The sequence below is a fragment of the Fusarium mangiferae genome (genome assembly GCF_900044065.1).
Source record: "Fusarium mangiferae strain MRC7560 genome assembly, contig: FMAN_scaffold002, whole genome shotgun sequence".
NCBI classification, from domain to species: Eukaryota; Fungi; Ascomycota; class Sordariomycetes; order Hypocreales; family Nectriaceae; genus Fusarium; species Fusarium mangiferae.
Genome location: NW_024573922.1, coordinates 975,155 through 989,497, shown reverse-complemented (window position 1 = coordinate 989,497; position 14,343 = coordinate 975,155). Strand labels below are relative to the sequence as shown.

The 14,343-nt window shown below is 48.4% G+C and overlaps 6 protein-coding genes across 6 annotated transcripts; 3 read left to right on the top strand and 3 right to left on the bottom strand.

The window, feature by feature from the left end:
- Nucleotides 1-23: 23 nt before the first annotated feature.
- On the top strand, nt 24-1,049 carry FMAN_06386 (uncharacterized protein; the record flags this gene model as incomplete). Its single annotated transcript, XM_041826837.1, has 1 exon — nt 24-1,049. One exon carries the CDS (start codon nt 24-26, stop codon nt 1,047-1,049), a length of 1,026 nt encoding a protein of 341 aa, XP_041677861.1.
- A 1,965-nt stretch (nt 1,050-3,014) lies between these two features.
- On the top strand, nt 3,015-4,765 carry FMAN_06387 (uncharacterized protein; the record flags this gene model as incomplete). Its single annotated transcript, XM_041826836.1, has 2 exons — nt 3,015-3,104; nt 3,185-4,765. The coding sequence occupies 2 exons, from the start codon at nt 3,015-3,017 to the stop codon at nt 4,763-4,765; spliced, it is 1,671 nt and encodes a 556-aa protein (XP_041677860.1).
- Nucleotides 4,766-4,868: 103 nt separating this feature from the next.
- On the bottom strand, nt 4,869-5,507 carry FMAN_06388 (uncharacterized protein; the record flags this gene model as incomplete). Its single annotated transcript, XM_041826835.1, has 4 exons — nt 4,869-5,022; nt 5,088-5,252; nt 5,313-5,398; nt 5,466-5,507. 4 exons carry the CDS (start codon nt 5,505-5,507, stop codon nt 4,869-4,871), a joined length of 447 nt encoding a protein of 148 aa, XP_041677859.1.
- Nucleotides 5,508-6,730: 1,223 nt separating this feature from the next.
- Nucleotides 6,731-8,433, bottom strand: FMAN_06389 (uncharacterized protein; the record flags this gene model as incomplete). The annotated part of the gene is made up of 2 exons (XM_041826834.1): nt 6,731-8,096; nt 8,153-8,433. The coding sequence occupies 2 exons, from the start codon at nt 8,431-8,433 to the stop codon at nt 6,731-6,733; spliced, it is 1,647 nt and encodes a 548-aa protein (XP_041677858.1).
- A 1,530-nt stretch (nt 8,434-9,963) lies between these two features.
- Nucleotides 9,964-10,761, bottom strand: FMAN_06390 (uncharacterized protein; the record flags this gene model as incomplete). The annotated part of the gene is made up of 1 exon (XM_041826833.1): nt 9,964-10,761. The coding sequence occupies one exon, from the start codon at nt 10,759-10,761 to the stop codon at nt 9,964-9,966; it is 798 nt and encodes a 265-aa protein (XP_041677857.1).
- Nucleotides 10,762-12,504: 1,743 nt separating this feature from the next.
- Nucleotides 12,505-13,881, top strand: FMAN_06391 (uncharacterized protein; the record flags this gene model as incomplete). Its single annotated transcript, XM_041826832.1, has 1 exon — nt 12,505-13,881. The coding sequence occupies one exon, from the start codon at nt 12,505-12,507 to the stop codon at nt 13,879-13,881; it is 1,377 nt and encodes a 458-aa protein (XP_041677856.1).
- Nucleotides 13,882-14,343: the final 462 nt, after the last annotated feature.

Genomic DNA, 14,343 nt, shown 5'->3' with positions numbered 1-14,343 from the left:
GATCTTTCACAACTAAGGACGCCATGATCATTTGTCTCTTCTTCATTCTGGCTGCTTTCATAGCTCAGACTCTCAGCTTACAGCCTCCTGGCTTTACACCTGGCAAAGAGCACTCCGAACATCTAGGCCATCGTACCGGGCACCTATCCCGACTCAAGCCACTGTCGTTTGTAAACACTACCAGACTTCAAGTTGCATACTATGAAGATGGTTCTCCAGATGCGCAGGTCGTCCTCCTTCTCCACGGCTGGCCCTACGACATTCACAGTTACACAGAAGTCGCCCCAGCTCTTGTAAAACAAGGATACCGTGTCATTGTCCCATACTTACGCGGTAACGGACCTACCACCTTTCTGGACACAGATACTTTCCGCTCCGGCCAGCAAGCAGCTCTAGGCTACGACATCATCGAATTGCTTGATACTCTAAACATCAAAAAGGCCATCTTTGCCGGTTACGACTGGGGCGGGCGTGGGGCTTGTGTTGCAGCAGCTCTGTGGTCTGAACGATGCGCTGGTCTGGTGTCGGTCAATAGTTACTTGATCCAAGACCTATCTAAAGCCTGGGTTCCGCTTGATGCAAACATTGAAGCCGGCTTTTGGTACTTCTACTACCTCTTAACGCCTCGTGGACAAGCGGCTTTGGCAGAACACCCGAAAGACATAGCCAGGGTTGTTTGGGACAAGAATTCCCCTGAATGGAACTACACCGAAGAAGACCTCGATCGTGCTACTGAGACTTTTGTCAATCCGGATTATGTCAGCGTTGTTACTCATGTCTACAGACATCGCCTGTTGTATGCACCAGGTGATCCAGATTACAGCGGCATCGAGAAAGCGCTTCTTGAGCAGCCTGTTATCTCAGTCCCAACTGTGACACTGGATGGTCTTGCAGACGGTAACTTTCCGCCAACGAACGGGTCTTCTTCAGCCAAGTACTTTAGTGGTCCTCGTGTACACCATCAAGTTCCTGGTGCAGGGCATAATCTTCCCCAGGAGAAACCTAGTGCTTTTGTCAATGCAGTGCTTGAGGTTACGTCGCTCAAATAGTTTGGAACTGCTTTGTCGTGATTGAGGAAATGATTCATTCATCGGAATCGAACACGAGGTTTTACTATATAGCGAGTCCTGCCTTCTTTTTCTGTACTCTATTGTGTTGAAAATTCTTTCTATCATTATCCAAATCATTTGAACTGCTGGTTGAACAGCTTTCAGTCTCCTTCTCTAACCGCACATCACCCTTCTTTCTGTTATTGGTGGCCTAAAATCATCAACAAGCTGAGGCTTTACTGCAATATAAATATCCAGATCTTCCAGGTATCTCGGGGTATGCCTCTGGGCATCAACCCATCCAACCATAATCGTTATCCAGAATCAGCAGGTCATGAAGCACATCCCCATGATACCCCTTATCAAAGCTTGCTAGTTCACTGACAGCGGCAAGCAGGTCTGAGTGGAGTAATACAACAGAACCCCCCAGTCGGTCTGCATGACAGCTTTGTTTCCTGGTCATGGTGAATAGAGGTAGTGTGTCTCCGACAGTTTGCAGACTTGTATAAGAAAACATATCAGAGCTCTCACTGGTCGAAATGTGGGATATATCTCCCGAAGAGCGGAGTGCTTCAACCGCGCTATGAAGGAGTTGACCTGCAGCGTCGAAATCACCCTGGAGCAGCTCATACATGGCCAGCAGCGGGGTCATGAGAACTATCCATCGGGACGTGGTACCGATCAAGTTCTGTATGCTCTTTCGGAAAGTGTGCAGTTCAATGTTATAGAGCTGAAGAGATTGGTGCCTGTGGTGATTGGCCATCTCCATCTGTAAATCATTCTGCCTTAAGATGAAGCCACTGTGAAAAAACGCCCCAAGGGCCAGCACGGCGTTTTGTATACAGTCGTCTTGAAGAGTCTCTTGAAGGACAATTCTGGAGTAATGCTCACTATAGCTGAACAGCACATTGCTGAGATTTGAATTTTGGTTAAAGTGCTCAAGATAGACTGGGCGGTAGGCCGATATTTGCAGAGATAACGGAGAAGTAGTTCCATGCCATGTACAGGATTCCGAGGGATTTAATCCGGGACTCGGGGTCAGGTTTAGAGTTGTTGTAGAGGTTTCAGGGGCTCTAGGTGACGCGGACACGTCGCTAACAGAACTCTCAGTGCCGCTTGATAAGCCATTTGAGTCGCTCGCTTCCCCGTTCGTGTCGCTGTTGTAACCGTCGCAATCGAATCTTCCCTTGGCACATCGGACACATATTGGTCTAGCCTCTGTAGTTACATTGATGAATTAGAAACCTGCTCAAGGGCCATGTATTGAATGCGCTTACCGTCACATTTGACCCTTCGGATCTTACAGGTCCCGCAGCCCGATCGGGACTTGGGTTTTCCAGCACGTTCCCAACGCCGTACGGCCTTCTTTCCTTTGGGGGGGAGTATCCTTGACGGGTGCTTGGGGCTGGAGGCTTCACTGTAGAGAGGGACGATTGGTCTCATTTTGGGGTAGATACGAAAGCCATCCAAGCTCTTCCAGAGTCAGTCGTCCGCACAAATATGGAGGGTATACTACCTCTCGTCATTTCAGAGCTGGTGATTTTTATACAAGGTGCAATTCTGTAGCCTCTTCATAGACCAGAACCTAATTGAGAATAGTTGTGTTTTCTTCAATGCCATCGATTCGCTAGTTGCTCAAAGTGATTGGCTGCTCGAGCAATGTCGAATCCATGCTCATGGCGGAGAAGATTGGGGAAGCTAAACTATATGGAGTAATCGTATTCATCAGCCAATCATCTATGACAGAGGTTTGGAATACATTGGAGGAGTGGAGTGCTTTGTCATACAGATCAACATGATTCTGACTGCTGGCTCCTGGTAGGGCTGACCTTGGCCGTTTCTCAACCTTGTCACCCTCATTTTCTCAATCACAGAACTGAGGAAAACATCCAATGTTACATTCAGCTCCGCCTCCTGTTCATCCATAAGCAAGTGCATGGCTGAGGCGCAGTTGTCGGCCGAACCATGATTCCCGCCAACGCACTCATAAACACTCTCCAATCGGGCAAACCTAAACGCTCTGGTGCGCCCAAGAGCCGCAATGGCTGTGTCTCAGTAAGCTACCCCTACGATTGCGTTTGGATAGGGGATGCTCTAGCAAGGTTTACCTGAGAGTACTTTGCTGACATTATCAGTGTAAACAAATGCACTTGAGGTGTGACGAGGCAAAACCAACATGCAGTCGATGTCAAAGGTCTCGACGATCCTGCGAATACGTTCAGGCGGGACAAATTACAAGCCAGCCTCCCACACAAGCAAAGCGCCTTTTACCAAAGCAAGGGCCCGCGAGCCATGAAATCCTCTCGGTTTCTCCCCATCTAATTCAGCCTACATCTTCCAGTCTAGAGCCCCATGAAGTACCCTACTTCGATCTCTTCCGTTACCAAATGGCTCATGACTTTGGATATACACCTTGTACTCTTTTCTGGAACAAGGTCATACCACGTGAAGCTATGAACGATGACTGTGTAAAGTTCTCTGTCTTGAGTGTTGGCGCGCTCATGCAATCTCTTTACCGTCTTGGCCCAAAGCCATATACTGGCCTCAAGCCTTTTTCAGATCTCTCTAGAGCATCCAGCGACCCAACTTACCGTATCGCTCTACATTATCACTCAAAAGCGATTTCCACTCTACAAGCCCGAATCAAGTCCAACTTCGCCACTGTTTCCAGGCGCAATACTCTCATAAACATGTTCATCCTGTTTCTCTTCGAACTGATGCACGGGAATACCGCAACAGCTGATCGTATGCTCACAAGCAGCGTAGAACTATTACGACAGCAAAAAGATCAACTGGCAGAAGAAGTCAATCAAGGGTTCGAGCCGCAGCCAGAACCTATTTATACAGCAATCTCCAACGATGAGGGGTTGGATCAAGCTGAGAGGATTCTTCCCCGTTTGCAAGTCTTCTTTAGTCTGAATTCTTGCTTCTTTCCTCTACAGAGAGACTGCTGGTCGCGCTTTTCTACCCAATCGATACCTTGCACGGTCCCTTCAGCAAAAACAGACTTCAATCAATTTGCCGCTATGTGGAATAGTTTCATCACTCGAGCTGTGATCTTCGTGGTCAAGATCTTGCAGGATCGTTCATACTGCGATACATTTCATAGAGCGTCTTTGATGGCACGCCGAGATATGCTCCTCAAACAGCTTCGCCAGTGGGAAATTGTCATTGTCGAAAGACTGGACGTTGAAACAAACACGGTTGCTAAAAACACAACGAAAATATTTCACGTCGGACAAAAGGTTGTCTATATTCTCCTGAACTGCTGCCTTGATCCTATGGAGACAGCTTACGATAAGTACGATAGCGTGTTCGCCGATATCATGGACATGATGCATTCTGTCGAGGGTACTTCTGGCCCATCAACGCGAATCGAGACTGTCTTGGACATCTACGTTCTTCCTGTCCTCAACTTTGTATCGCAAAAGTGTAGGAACAAGGCAATTCGATCGGATTCTCTGAACCTCTTCGAAAAGATGACATCTACCATGGGCGGGTGGGAGACCAGAGCCAGCTTGCTAGCTCGTCGACGGCTTATGCAGATCGAGGAAGATGGCCGCGACGAGAACGGTGTTATTCCTACAGGCTCTAGATACATCTGGACCGATACATCTTGGGATAAAGATCAGTCTTATCTGATAGTCTACTTTCACGAGGCTGGGTACAGAACTCTTTGTAACAAGGTGATAGAGGACAAGATTTATTTAGAATAGCAAGGATAATCTGCCTATAGATAACTTGATGTATTCTTGGGTCTTGAACTCTAGAACAGAGAAATAACTCCTCATATACTTGAGCATGATATCGAGTAGGTGCTTACTTGGAACCAGTATAAACATCGCTCTTCCAGATGAGGTAGAGGTTGTCGCCGCCTCGGCCCGCATTGATGTCACTAGTCATTCCATCCCAACCTGCAGGAGGTGCACCTTGAGGGATAGTCTGGCGCCAAAGGGCAAATTCAGTTATGAATCTAGCGCCACTGCCATTAGTGCCTATCACTTATTCGGGTCAAAGAATATAAAAGATTAGTCTTACCGGTTGGCAGTCATGTTACGGCTCCAGTCAAGGTAGCGGTATTCACCCTTAGCACCCTTAGCTAGATCATCAGTCCGGGCTCCGTCGCCATGTCCGATGTATATGAAGATGTTGTCCATCATCATGCTTGGCTTATTCGCCTTGATTGTCCTGAGCCAGATATTGCTTGATAAAAGAATCAGTAATTTTTATGAGAAGCTTGATTAAGTAGGGAACAATGTTTACCTTCCTCCAAAACCTTGGCCGACGTTGGCGCTGCCACCATTGATCTCGGTTATAGTACCCTCAGGCTGGTTGTCTTCATGTTCGACCTGGTACAGAAGCACGTCGTGTTAGATTTCTTTTCATGCTTCCATCAACAGAAGGTTAAATATTTACACCAATCCAAGAAGCGAAGTCGCTGTAATTGGAAGAAGGCATGTTGATGCCTGAAAGGGTTTGCTGTGTCAAAGTAAGGCTGTGAGAGATGACTTGGTAGTTGTCGGTGGTACAAGATAGATATATTTCCCATGAAAGAGGTTCGGGTCTCTCTTTATATACCTGAATGGAGCCTGCCATCCTTCATCCTGAAGAATCATGCTTGCTCATCGCGACAATTCACACGCGGGTGTAACGAGACTCGAATGTCGCCAGAGACAGGCGGTGAAGCTCCCACAGCCAGTAGTCTGGTTGTAATCGAGCATGACGGGAGTATTCAGCTTAGCCATCTGTTGTAGATTAACCAAGTTGAACGGAATATTGCTTTGTGGTGAAATCGATAGATTGATTAGCGTCGTTTTCTTCGGTTGTATGCGAAGCCTGGAGAGTCAAAGCGCTGTGATATCGGCAGCCACTTTCATTAACTAATATGCACGAACCTATACTCTGCGGATGAGCTGGCCAGCATAGCTAGTTCATGGCATTCTAGGCCTATGCTGTCTGTTTTGGGGTTTTAACTCAGCTCTCCACGTGCCGGTCTAGACTTTTCCCATGTCTCAATCGCCAAAAGACTATAGATGCAGGGTTTATAAGCGAGGGTTAGCCTGATCGGCTAGGCCAACATCCGTATGATAGAGAGTGAAAAAGACGATAGAGACGCTACAGCTCCGGGGTGGCCATTATCGGTACATTTCGATCAGTAAGGTTACCATTAATCCAGGGTTCACCACATTTGAACCGGAAGACATACAATCCTGGCATCCCCATGCCCCTTCACATGAAGATGTATGGCGCTGGAAGCGGGATTGAGGCTTGGCACTAGAGCGAATGCAGCTACTGCAGAGTAAGCATCTGGATAGCTTCATGCTTGTCTCACTCAGATCCAATCAGGCCGAAATTCAAATAATAGTGAAAATGATTACCCAATCCTCCTGGATATCGATAAGCCATAACAAGCTGGTGCTAGACCCAAAATGACTGATAAGGATCCAAAGCTAGAGCCTAAGGCGCTATTCACAGTGCATCAAGTTCTTGGAACACGACTAGGGATTCAAGACCACTTCATGAAGATTAATAAGTGAATGTCATAGTCTATAGATGAATTCAAATGAGGATTGAAGATTTTTACTTTGAACAGTATGCATTATAAGATGTACTATCATGCAAAAACCAAATCGCTTTCCTTCATATCAAAGTCGTAAGATTCCAAATTCCATGCCAGTAAATTATACAACCTCTCTAGACTTGTTCTCAACATAAACAACCTGTCCCTGAGTATTCATAGCAACGCTCTCCTTCTCGTCGTACACGGCATCCTGCTGCTCAGCGTCACGGTTGCCGAACAAACCGATCTTGTACCAAGGAAGGTCAAAGAGTCTGTCCATGCTCTCAAGAGAACGACCAGCAGTCTCAGGGACTGAAACAACGACCCAAAGACCACCCACAACGAGGATAGCAGCGTAGGTCCAGAAGGTGCCGTTGGGGTTGATTCCACCCTCGGATGATGGCAAAAGCATGTTGGGAGTGGCTCGGCTGCTACCGTATTGGCAGAGGAAATGCAGGGTCATGGCGAATGAAGTGCCGAAAGCTCTGACACGAAGGGGGAACAACTCGGCGGTGAGAATGTAGGACATGGTGTTCCAACCAAGAGCCCAACCAATACCAGAGATGTAGATCATAGCCATAGCACCACGAGCAGCAGCGGAAGAGCTGTGAGGCTCAGGGACAGCAGTGAGGAATGAGCCAACGTAGATCATAGCAAGAGCCTGCAGGGCAATGCCTCCGATAAGAGCACGCTTTCGGCCGATAACATCGACAAGGAAGAGAGCGCAGGTAATGGCTGAGATAAGCTTGACAATGCCGAAGAGGGCTGTAACAAGCAGACCAGTCTCAGAACCCTTGATACCAAGAAGGGCGAAGAGGTCGGGGGCATAGAGAGTGATGGAACCGGCACCAGACCATTGAGCAAGAACCTGGACCATGCTGGCGAGATACAGGCGGTAAAGGTTGCTGCTGTTGAGGAAGAGCTCCTTGCAGGTACCGAGGAATGAGCTGTTGACACTTTCAAGCTCGTGCTCGTGGGCCAGCTGAATGGCGGCGATTTCGCGGGTAATGTAATCGGACTCGGGATCTTGTTGTCGGAGGCGAGCCATAACAGCAGTAGCCTTCTCGGTTTGACCCTTCTTGATGAGGAAGCGAGGAGATTCGTCGACGAAAAAGCTAAGAATCAGGATCAAGCCTGCAAACATGATGTGAAGGCTGGTAGGGACGAGCCAGCGGGCGTGAGTGTTGTCGCCCATATGAAGAGAGCAGCCGTAGTTGGCAAAGTAAGCCAAGACGATGCCGAGATAGACGAAACCGGAGAATACACAAGTGCAGAGACCGCGAACAGCCGTTGGGGCGATTTCGGCGAGATAGACGGGACCGACAACGGCTGTTTGACCAACTCCAAGACCTGCGATGAAACGACCAGCGTATACGGCGCCGAGACTGCCACCGTTGGCCATGAAGATGACGATTCCGACGATCCAAACAATGCAGAGCTGTCGAGTAGCCCAGATACGTCCGATTCTATCGCAGATAAGGAAAGCACTAAAGCAAAGGAGTCAGTGGATGTCTCGTCAGATTGCATGAGGACATATACTTACATCAATGCACCTCCAACACAACCAATCTGAACCATGGCCGAAACATTAGCCTTGATGTTGGCCTGTTCGACAGTCGAGTAATCCTCAAAGTGGATGTATTTCTTGAAGTCCTTTGACTTGAAAGCACCTGAGATGAGACCCTCATCAATACCGCGGGCCGCACCCATGAGGCCGAAAGCAAAGACAGCAAACCATAGTCGCCAGTTAAAGACGCCCTTTGGCTCACCGACATCGCCCAGCTTGAAAATGTTGACGGGCTTCTTGACAACGCCTCCAGCCATTGTGATGGGGTTCTGTTCGAAAGAGGGGAAGAGATGGGTTGGCTTGTCTGGGTGGTCTTGACTCTTTAAGCTTTGGATGCTTGGTCTGGACTGGCCTAGTGATTGGGGAAAGCTTGGGGACGAAGGGGGACCCTGATCTTATAGGGGATTGAAACGAGGTGTCACTAAGTCGGTTGCCCATGGGGTAAATCTTGATTCGGGTGATTTACCCCATGGAGATTGAGAAACGGTTCGGTTTGTCATTGCTGGGTTTGATGGAGTTGGTGATGGCTGTTGATGGAGACAGAAGGTGATATTGTTCCCGCGGGTAGAATTCGCCGACGAAAGAAATGGGGCGGGATCCCGGTTTATTGAGCATGATATCCATACCCGTGCGAGTGCGGAGAAGATTGAGTTGGTGGCGAGTCAATAGTCGAAGGGAGCAGTGTTAATCCCGAGAAGGCTTCCAGAACACTACCGGTATAGTGGTATGGCACACGCAAGCGTCGAGCCCTTTGAGCTTTGAACACTGCATCTAGACTCACTGCACCTCATCTGATCCCACAAGTTTGAGATGAGATCACCCAAGTCCCCGTGTCCGACAGGGCCATCTCCGCATTAACAAGTTAAGCTTCATCGGTGACCCCCGCAACCTCCAACTCTTCTCGTCCTAGCTTCTTTGGACTTTGCCAAGACGGGGCTTAGATCGATGCCAAGGCCCATTTTTCTCGGCACGAACGGCACATAAGAAGCCCTGATGCCCCGGCCTCGTCCTCCCCTTCATCGTCACTCATTTGCTTGTGCTCCTTCGCTCTCGACTCACGAACCCACCTCTGGCCTGATGTTGCTCGCTCCCGCGGGTACGATCCCTGACATTCAAGATCCCGCGGCTGCTGCTCGTCGATTTGACTTCCCGCGGTTGGGGAAGAATTTCGCTCACCAGCTGGAATTTCGATTTTTTTAATGTTTTCTCCCACGCTCGGGAACTCTTTCTTTTTGAAATCTCCGAACTTTCTGACGATTTGCGAAGAATATGACGAATTATTGCTTATGAGCAGATATTGCAGTTCTCGGCGCTTTGAGCGAGATTGAGCAATCTTGCGCTGCATCAAAACCAGCGGTTGGCTAATGGAAATGCGCTTATTCTGGTGCGGCTTTGCAGAGTTCCCGTGCGGCTCAGAAATCTCATTCAGGCATTTCCCGTGGTAAGGTGAGGCTCTGCTTAATGACGACCAAACCAGTTACCCTAGAAGCGATATTTCAGCCACGAATTAATATTTCAACGACATAAAATCAATGCTGCAGAAAAATATAATTAAGAAACTGAGAAGCAAATATAGTGGCTTATTTATACTTTTCCCGTTGTGAACTTCTATGATGCTCCAACTGTAGATATGTTGCTTCTTACAAAGTTTCTGTCAAATCCCAAAGGTCAAGGCAATGCAAGTCACAATCCAAGGTCGCACTGTCAATATCACTAGACAAAGCTTAGAAGTGAATAACACGTCCATCTCTATTCTCTGATATGCGATACCGAGATCATAGTCAGCTCTATTCCTTTTGTTTGCGAATCTCAAAGCCTCGGATCAGACTGTCAACTACCTGTGCAACCTCACTGGGTCGAGAGATCTGCGGACTATGCCCAGATCCCTCTAGCACACGAATATTCCAAGCTTCATTCCCTCCGCTCGAAGAAATCATGCTCTCCTGGTCGGAAAAGGGAATGACGGCATCCTCTGTCGCTTTGATATACGCCAAGCGACCTTTATAAGACTCTTCCTGCCATGCTTGAGGAGGGACGATCCCCATGTTGGCAGCCATACTCTGTGGCTGCAGCTGAGACAGTGCCCATTGTGTCTGCTGGTCCGAAACATCGGGTCGGTAGAGAAGACTACCAGGGTCTTTGGCGACAAAGAGTCCTGGAGAAGGGGTATCCCAATTGACGTAAGGAAGACCACCTAGGCTGCGAATAACAGCGCCTTGATCCATGCCTCCCGGAAAGATGTACCCGCAGAGGTTGATGAAGCCCAAAACTCCACCTGGCAGGTTGTCCATGGCCCGATCGGCGACAGACAGTCCGGTGATAGCCCCGCAGGCGATTGGTCCGCCATATGAATGCGCCAGCACGACGACTTGCTTGCCTTCCGCTAAGAGTGGTTCCAGGACACCTCGCACGTGCGCTGCATCGTCCAGTTGTGTCTTGCCTGGCACACCGGATACTGAAGGTAGATCTAGAGTCTGAGTGACGTATCCAAGGGACTCCAGCTCAGGGATTTGGTATTTCCAGGCCCAGGAGCCATGCCAGGCGCCGTGAACAAGAAGGATGGTGGGCTTTTCGGTGGATGACATATTGGCATAGGATTGGGAGAGTTGCACAGAAGAAGATGAGATTCGTGAGATGTTGAAAAGTCGGTCTTGGTGTCAAGATGCGCGAATAAGCCCAATTGGCATCTGTAGACTATAATCTTACGGATTACGTCACAGACAAATGAGTCTGGTCTTGGCTGCCAAGAGGAGGCAAGGAAACTACTGGTAGGATGTCTAATCTGAATAGGCACAGGTAAATTTAGGATAGAGGCAGTGCACGTTACATTGTTTTGGACTATGTGTTTTTGGCTCTTTAGTTCAACATCTGAGGTATCCTGAACTGGACATCGGATGCACTAAACCAGAACCAGGTACCTTAGCTAGCTGGACCCTTGATCGTCCAGATGAAAAGCGTAAAGTCTGAGAGAACGCAACTTGGGCAATGATTGGTGTACCCCAGGTGGAGCCCCGTTTTGCCAAGACCCTTCCTTGTCAAAGTCGCTTGAGCCTCATCAACATCGACACGCTCGTTTATTTATTTCAATTTTCTTGCCGCCATAGCAATGAAGGATCGACTGAAATAATTAAGCAATCAAAATGTAGGCTCTGTCATTTATGCATGACCAGAGACGGAGAATCCATTTCAACTGCTCAAGAGAACAGTGTAACCATGCCTAAGTCGAGGCTTGGCACGGGCGCCACCAACCCCAGAACAGTCTGTGTGAACTAGAGATTGAGGGAACCATCATGAATTTCACTTTTGCCAAAGAATTGGTACTGACCGCCATGTTTGATAAATACCTCCCCTTTACTTTGCAATTCCTTTTGCCATTTCTACTTGTCCTGGACCCTTCTGTGACGGGGTGATCCCCAGCATGTTCCGTCGCTTCTGTTTTCATTATCAATACTTCTTCATCCTCCCGTCGCCTCTATACTGACCCGTCGTTCCCCTTGGACAAACAGCCCTCGTGATACATCCCTCCACCCTCCTCCATTCTCTTTTGCGCCGTACAGGTATGTCTACCCATACCTCGGGCTGAAATTCTCGTTACTCACAATACTTGTGGATTTTGAACTTGCACTTTCGCACGTCGCCAGTTCGCTCGATATGGACGCTTCTACCCTACCCACCTTTCCTCCGCCAGCGGATGTCGAAATGTCCTTGAGCGATGACGATGAGCAAGACAATCCACACCAAGACTACCGCGAGTTACTGAACGAAGAACGCTCCTCGATAGGATAACAACTGACCCACTTTGTGAGTCACGAAAACGTGCAGAGTCACGCAGAGTCTAGACTAATTCCAGTCTACCAATCATTGCTAGCCTTCTAGGATCCATTGAATTAAGGCACATGATTGGATTTCTCGTAAATGTGGGAAGCAAAGCCTCTCAGCCACTCATGCAATTTTCCACCAGCCCCAGTGCTCTCATTGGCATAAAACAATCTCACCAGTACTATTCACCTCCAATTTGCAGTCTCGTAACAAGCAATAGGACCTTTCACTCCTTACAACCATGACAGCCAATCAGGTCCTTGCAATGAGAGGCAAATTCAAGCGAGCCTCGGCTCCCAAGGTCAGAACGGGATGTATCACCTGGTACGTTGATAGCTTACCGCCTCGTTTCTCGTAAAATATCACTAATTGGGAAACACCACAGCAAGTGAGTCCAAACACCCTCTCAAACCCTCCTGTATAAAGCTCATACTTCTCCTCCCTTTAGAATCAGGCACTTGAAATGCGATGAAGCAAAACCTTTTTGTCGACGCTGCCATAACGACAAGATGAAGTGCGACGGATATGCACCACCTAAGCTCAATGCCTCCAAGCGCTCCAAGCGTCGAGAACCCCCCTCGAAGCCTGATGTCACCGTGCTGCTGCCCTTGCTGTCTATGCAGAGTGTTGACCAACTCTCGTTGTTATCAGACTCTGAAAAAGGCTACCTTCAACATTTCCTACACTGGACAGCGAAACAGCTTTCACCCGCGTCTGCTGCCATGAACTTCTGGCTCAAATACGCACTTCCGATGTCCTATCACTACGATGCTATCCGGTACAGCATGATTGCAGTTGGGGCATCTCACCGAGCCTACATGGCGCAACGCCTACCATATTCCTGTCCTGATCCCCTTCAGCGTCCTGTCATCCAGCACTACAACAGAGCCATATCCTCAATTCTTCCCGTAATGTCTGCACCTTCGGATGAGAACATTCATTGCATATTGATCTGCTGTCTGCTCTTCATGACTTGTGAGGGGCTCACTGGTCGGTACGATCAGCTGTTGCAACATCTCGCGGCTGGCGATACTGTATTTCAGTCACTGCGCCACCAAAGCTCTTCGATTGCTTCAGAGATGCTAGAGGGACTTGTGGACATGTTTAGCGAGATGGGCCTTGCATCGTCTGGCTATATGGGAGACCATCCTCTCTCGGGCATCAAGAAATGGTGTCGTAGTGACACTAGCAGTGACGAGGGCTGTGACTCAATGTTCAAAACTCTCAGCGAGGCATCATATGCCTTGCATGAGCTAAGACTGCACCACGACTTCCAGCCATGGAACCCGGAGAGAGAAGACGGGCCGGCCAACGACAGCGATTTTGAGGACATGCTCCTCCTCTGGAATTCCCGTTTCCAAGTTTTGACCGAACGATTGATGCCAAACTTGTCGAATGATGAGATAGCGCATATCCAAACTCTGGAGCTCCACTATCAGTCTCTACAAATGTACATCAACGTGTACGATAACAAAGGACGACAGCCTCCCCATCCGTACAAAGCCTTTATAGAGGCCGCGGAGAAAGTAGCCGCACCTTTAATAGCGCTAGACCAACCTACGTTCTCACTAGACGGATGTCTAGTCTCCGGTCTATCATTTGTTGCCATCTCGAATGAAGGCAGGGATGAGAGGCTGCAAGCACTTGATCTCCTCCGCAAGCTGAACCACCGCGAAGGCATTTTCGACAGCAACGATTTCGTTGAAATGCATGAACTGGTAGCCATGGATATGGATTGGGGATCTGGCTCTGACTCTGATTCTGACTCGGATATAGAGGAACCTGATCCGCCGTTAAAAGCACCGAAAGGAATACCGCAGATGCTTGAGGTGCTTGCTCGCAAGACTGGGACGCCGAGCAAACGACTGGAAGGCCTCTACCCATAAAAGAATGCCACGGTCTATCATGGCCACGCATATAACACATCTCCATAGTAATTTGTCAAAACTTATAAAACCTTTCCATGGCATATATGACATGAAAAAGAAGGGGAATGCAACTTTCTGTCCTGTCATGGCATTTGACGTAGCAAAGTAATGCCTCTGTTGCATTTCCTAAATTTAGTGCTCTACTGCCTCGCAAACTTAATTAACCATTCAGGGTCTTCAACAACAAGTTCGGGTGACTCCAATTCACGTATTGGAATTTGATCAACAACGATAGGGGCCACGAGGATGTCGCAATGATCAAATCTCGACAGCCTTGGGGGACGCATTCGGCCTCTGAACTTCGAGTAGTGAAGAGTGAGCTTGTCGAAATAGAAAGGGTAGATACTTCTATAAAGATGTCGATGTGCTTTTCTGGTCCTAGTCTCAGCTATACGTGACAGTCAATCGCAATGCGCATCT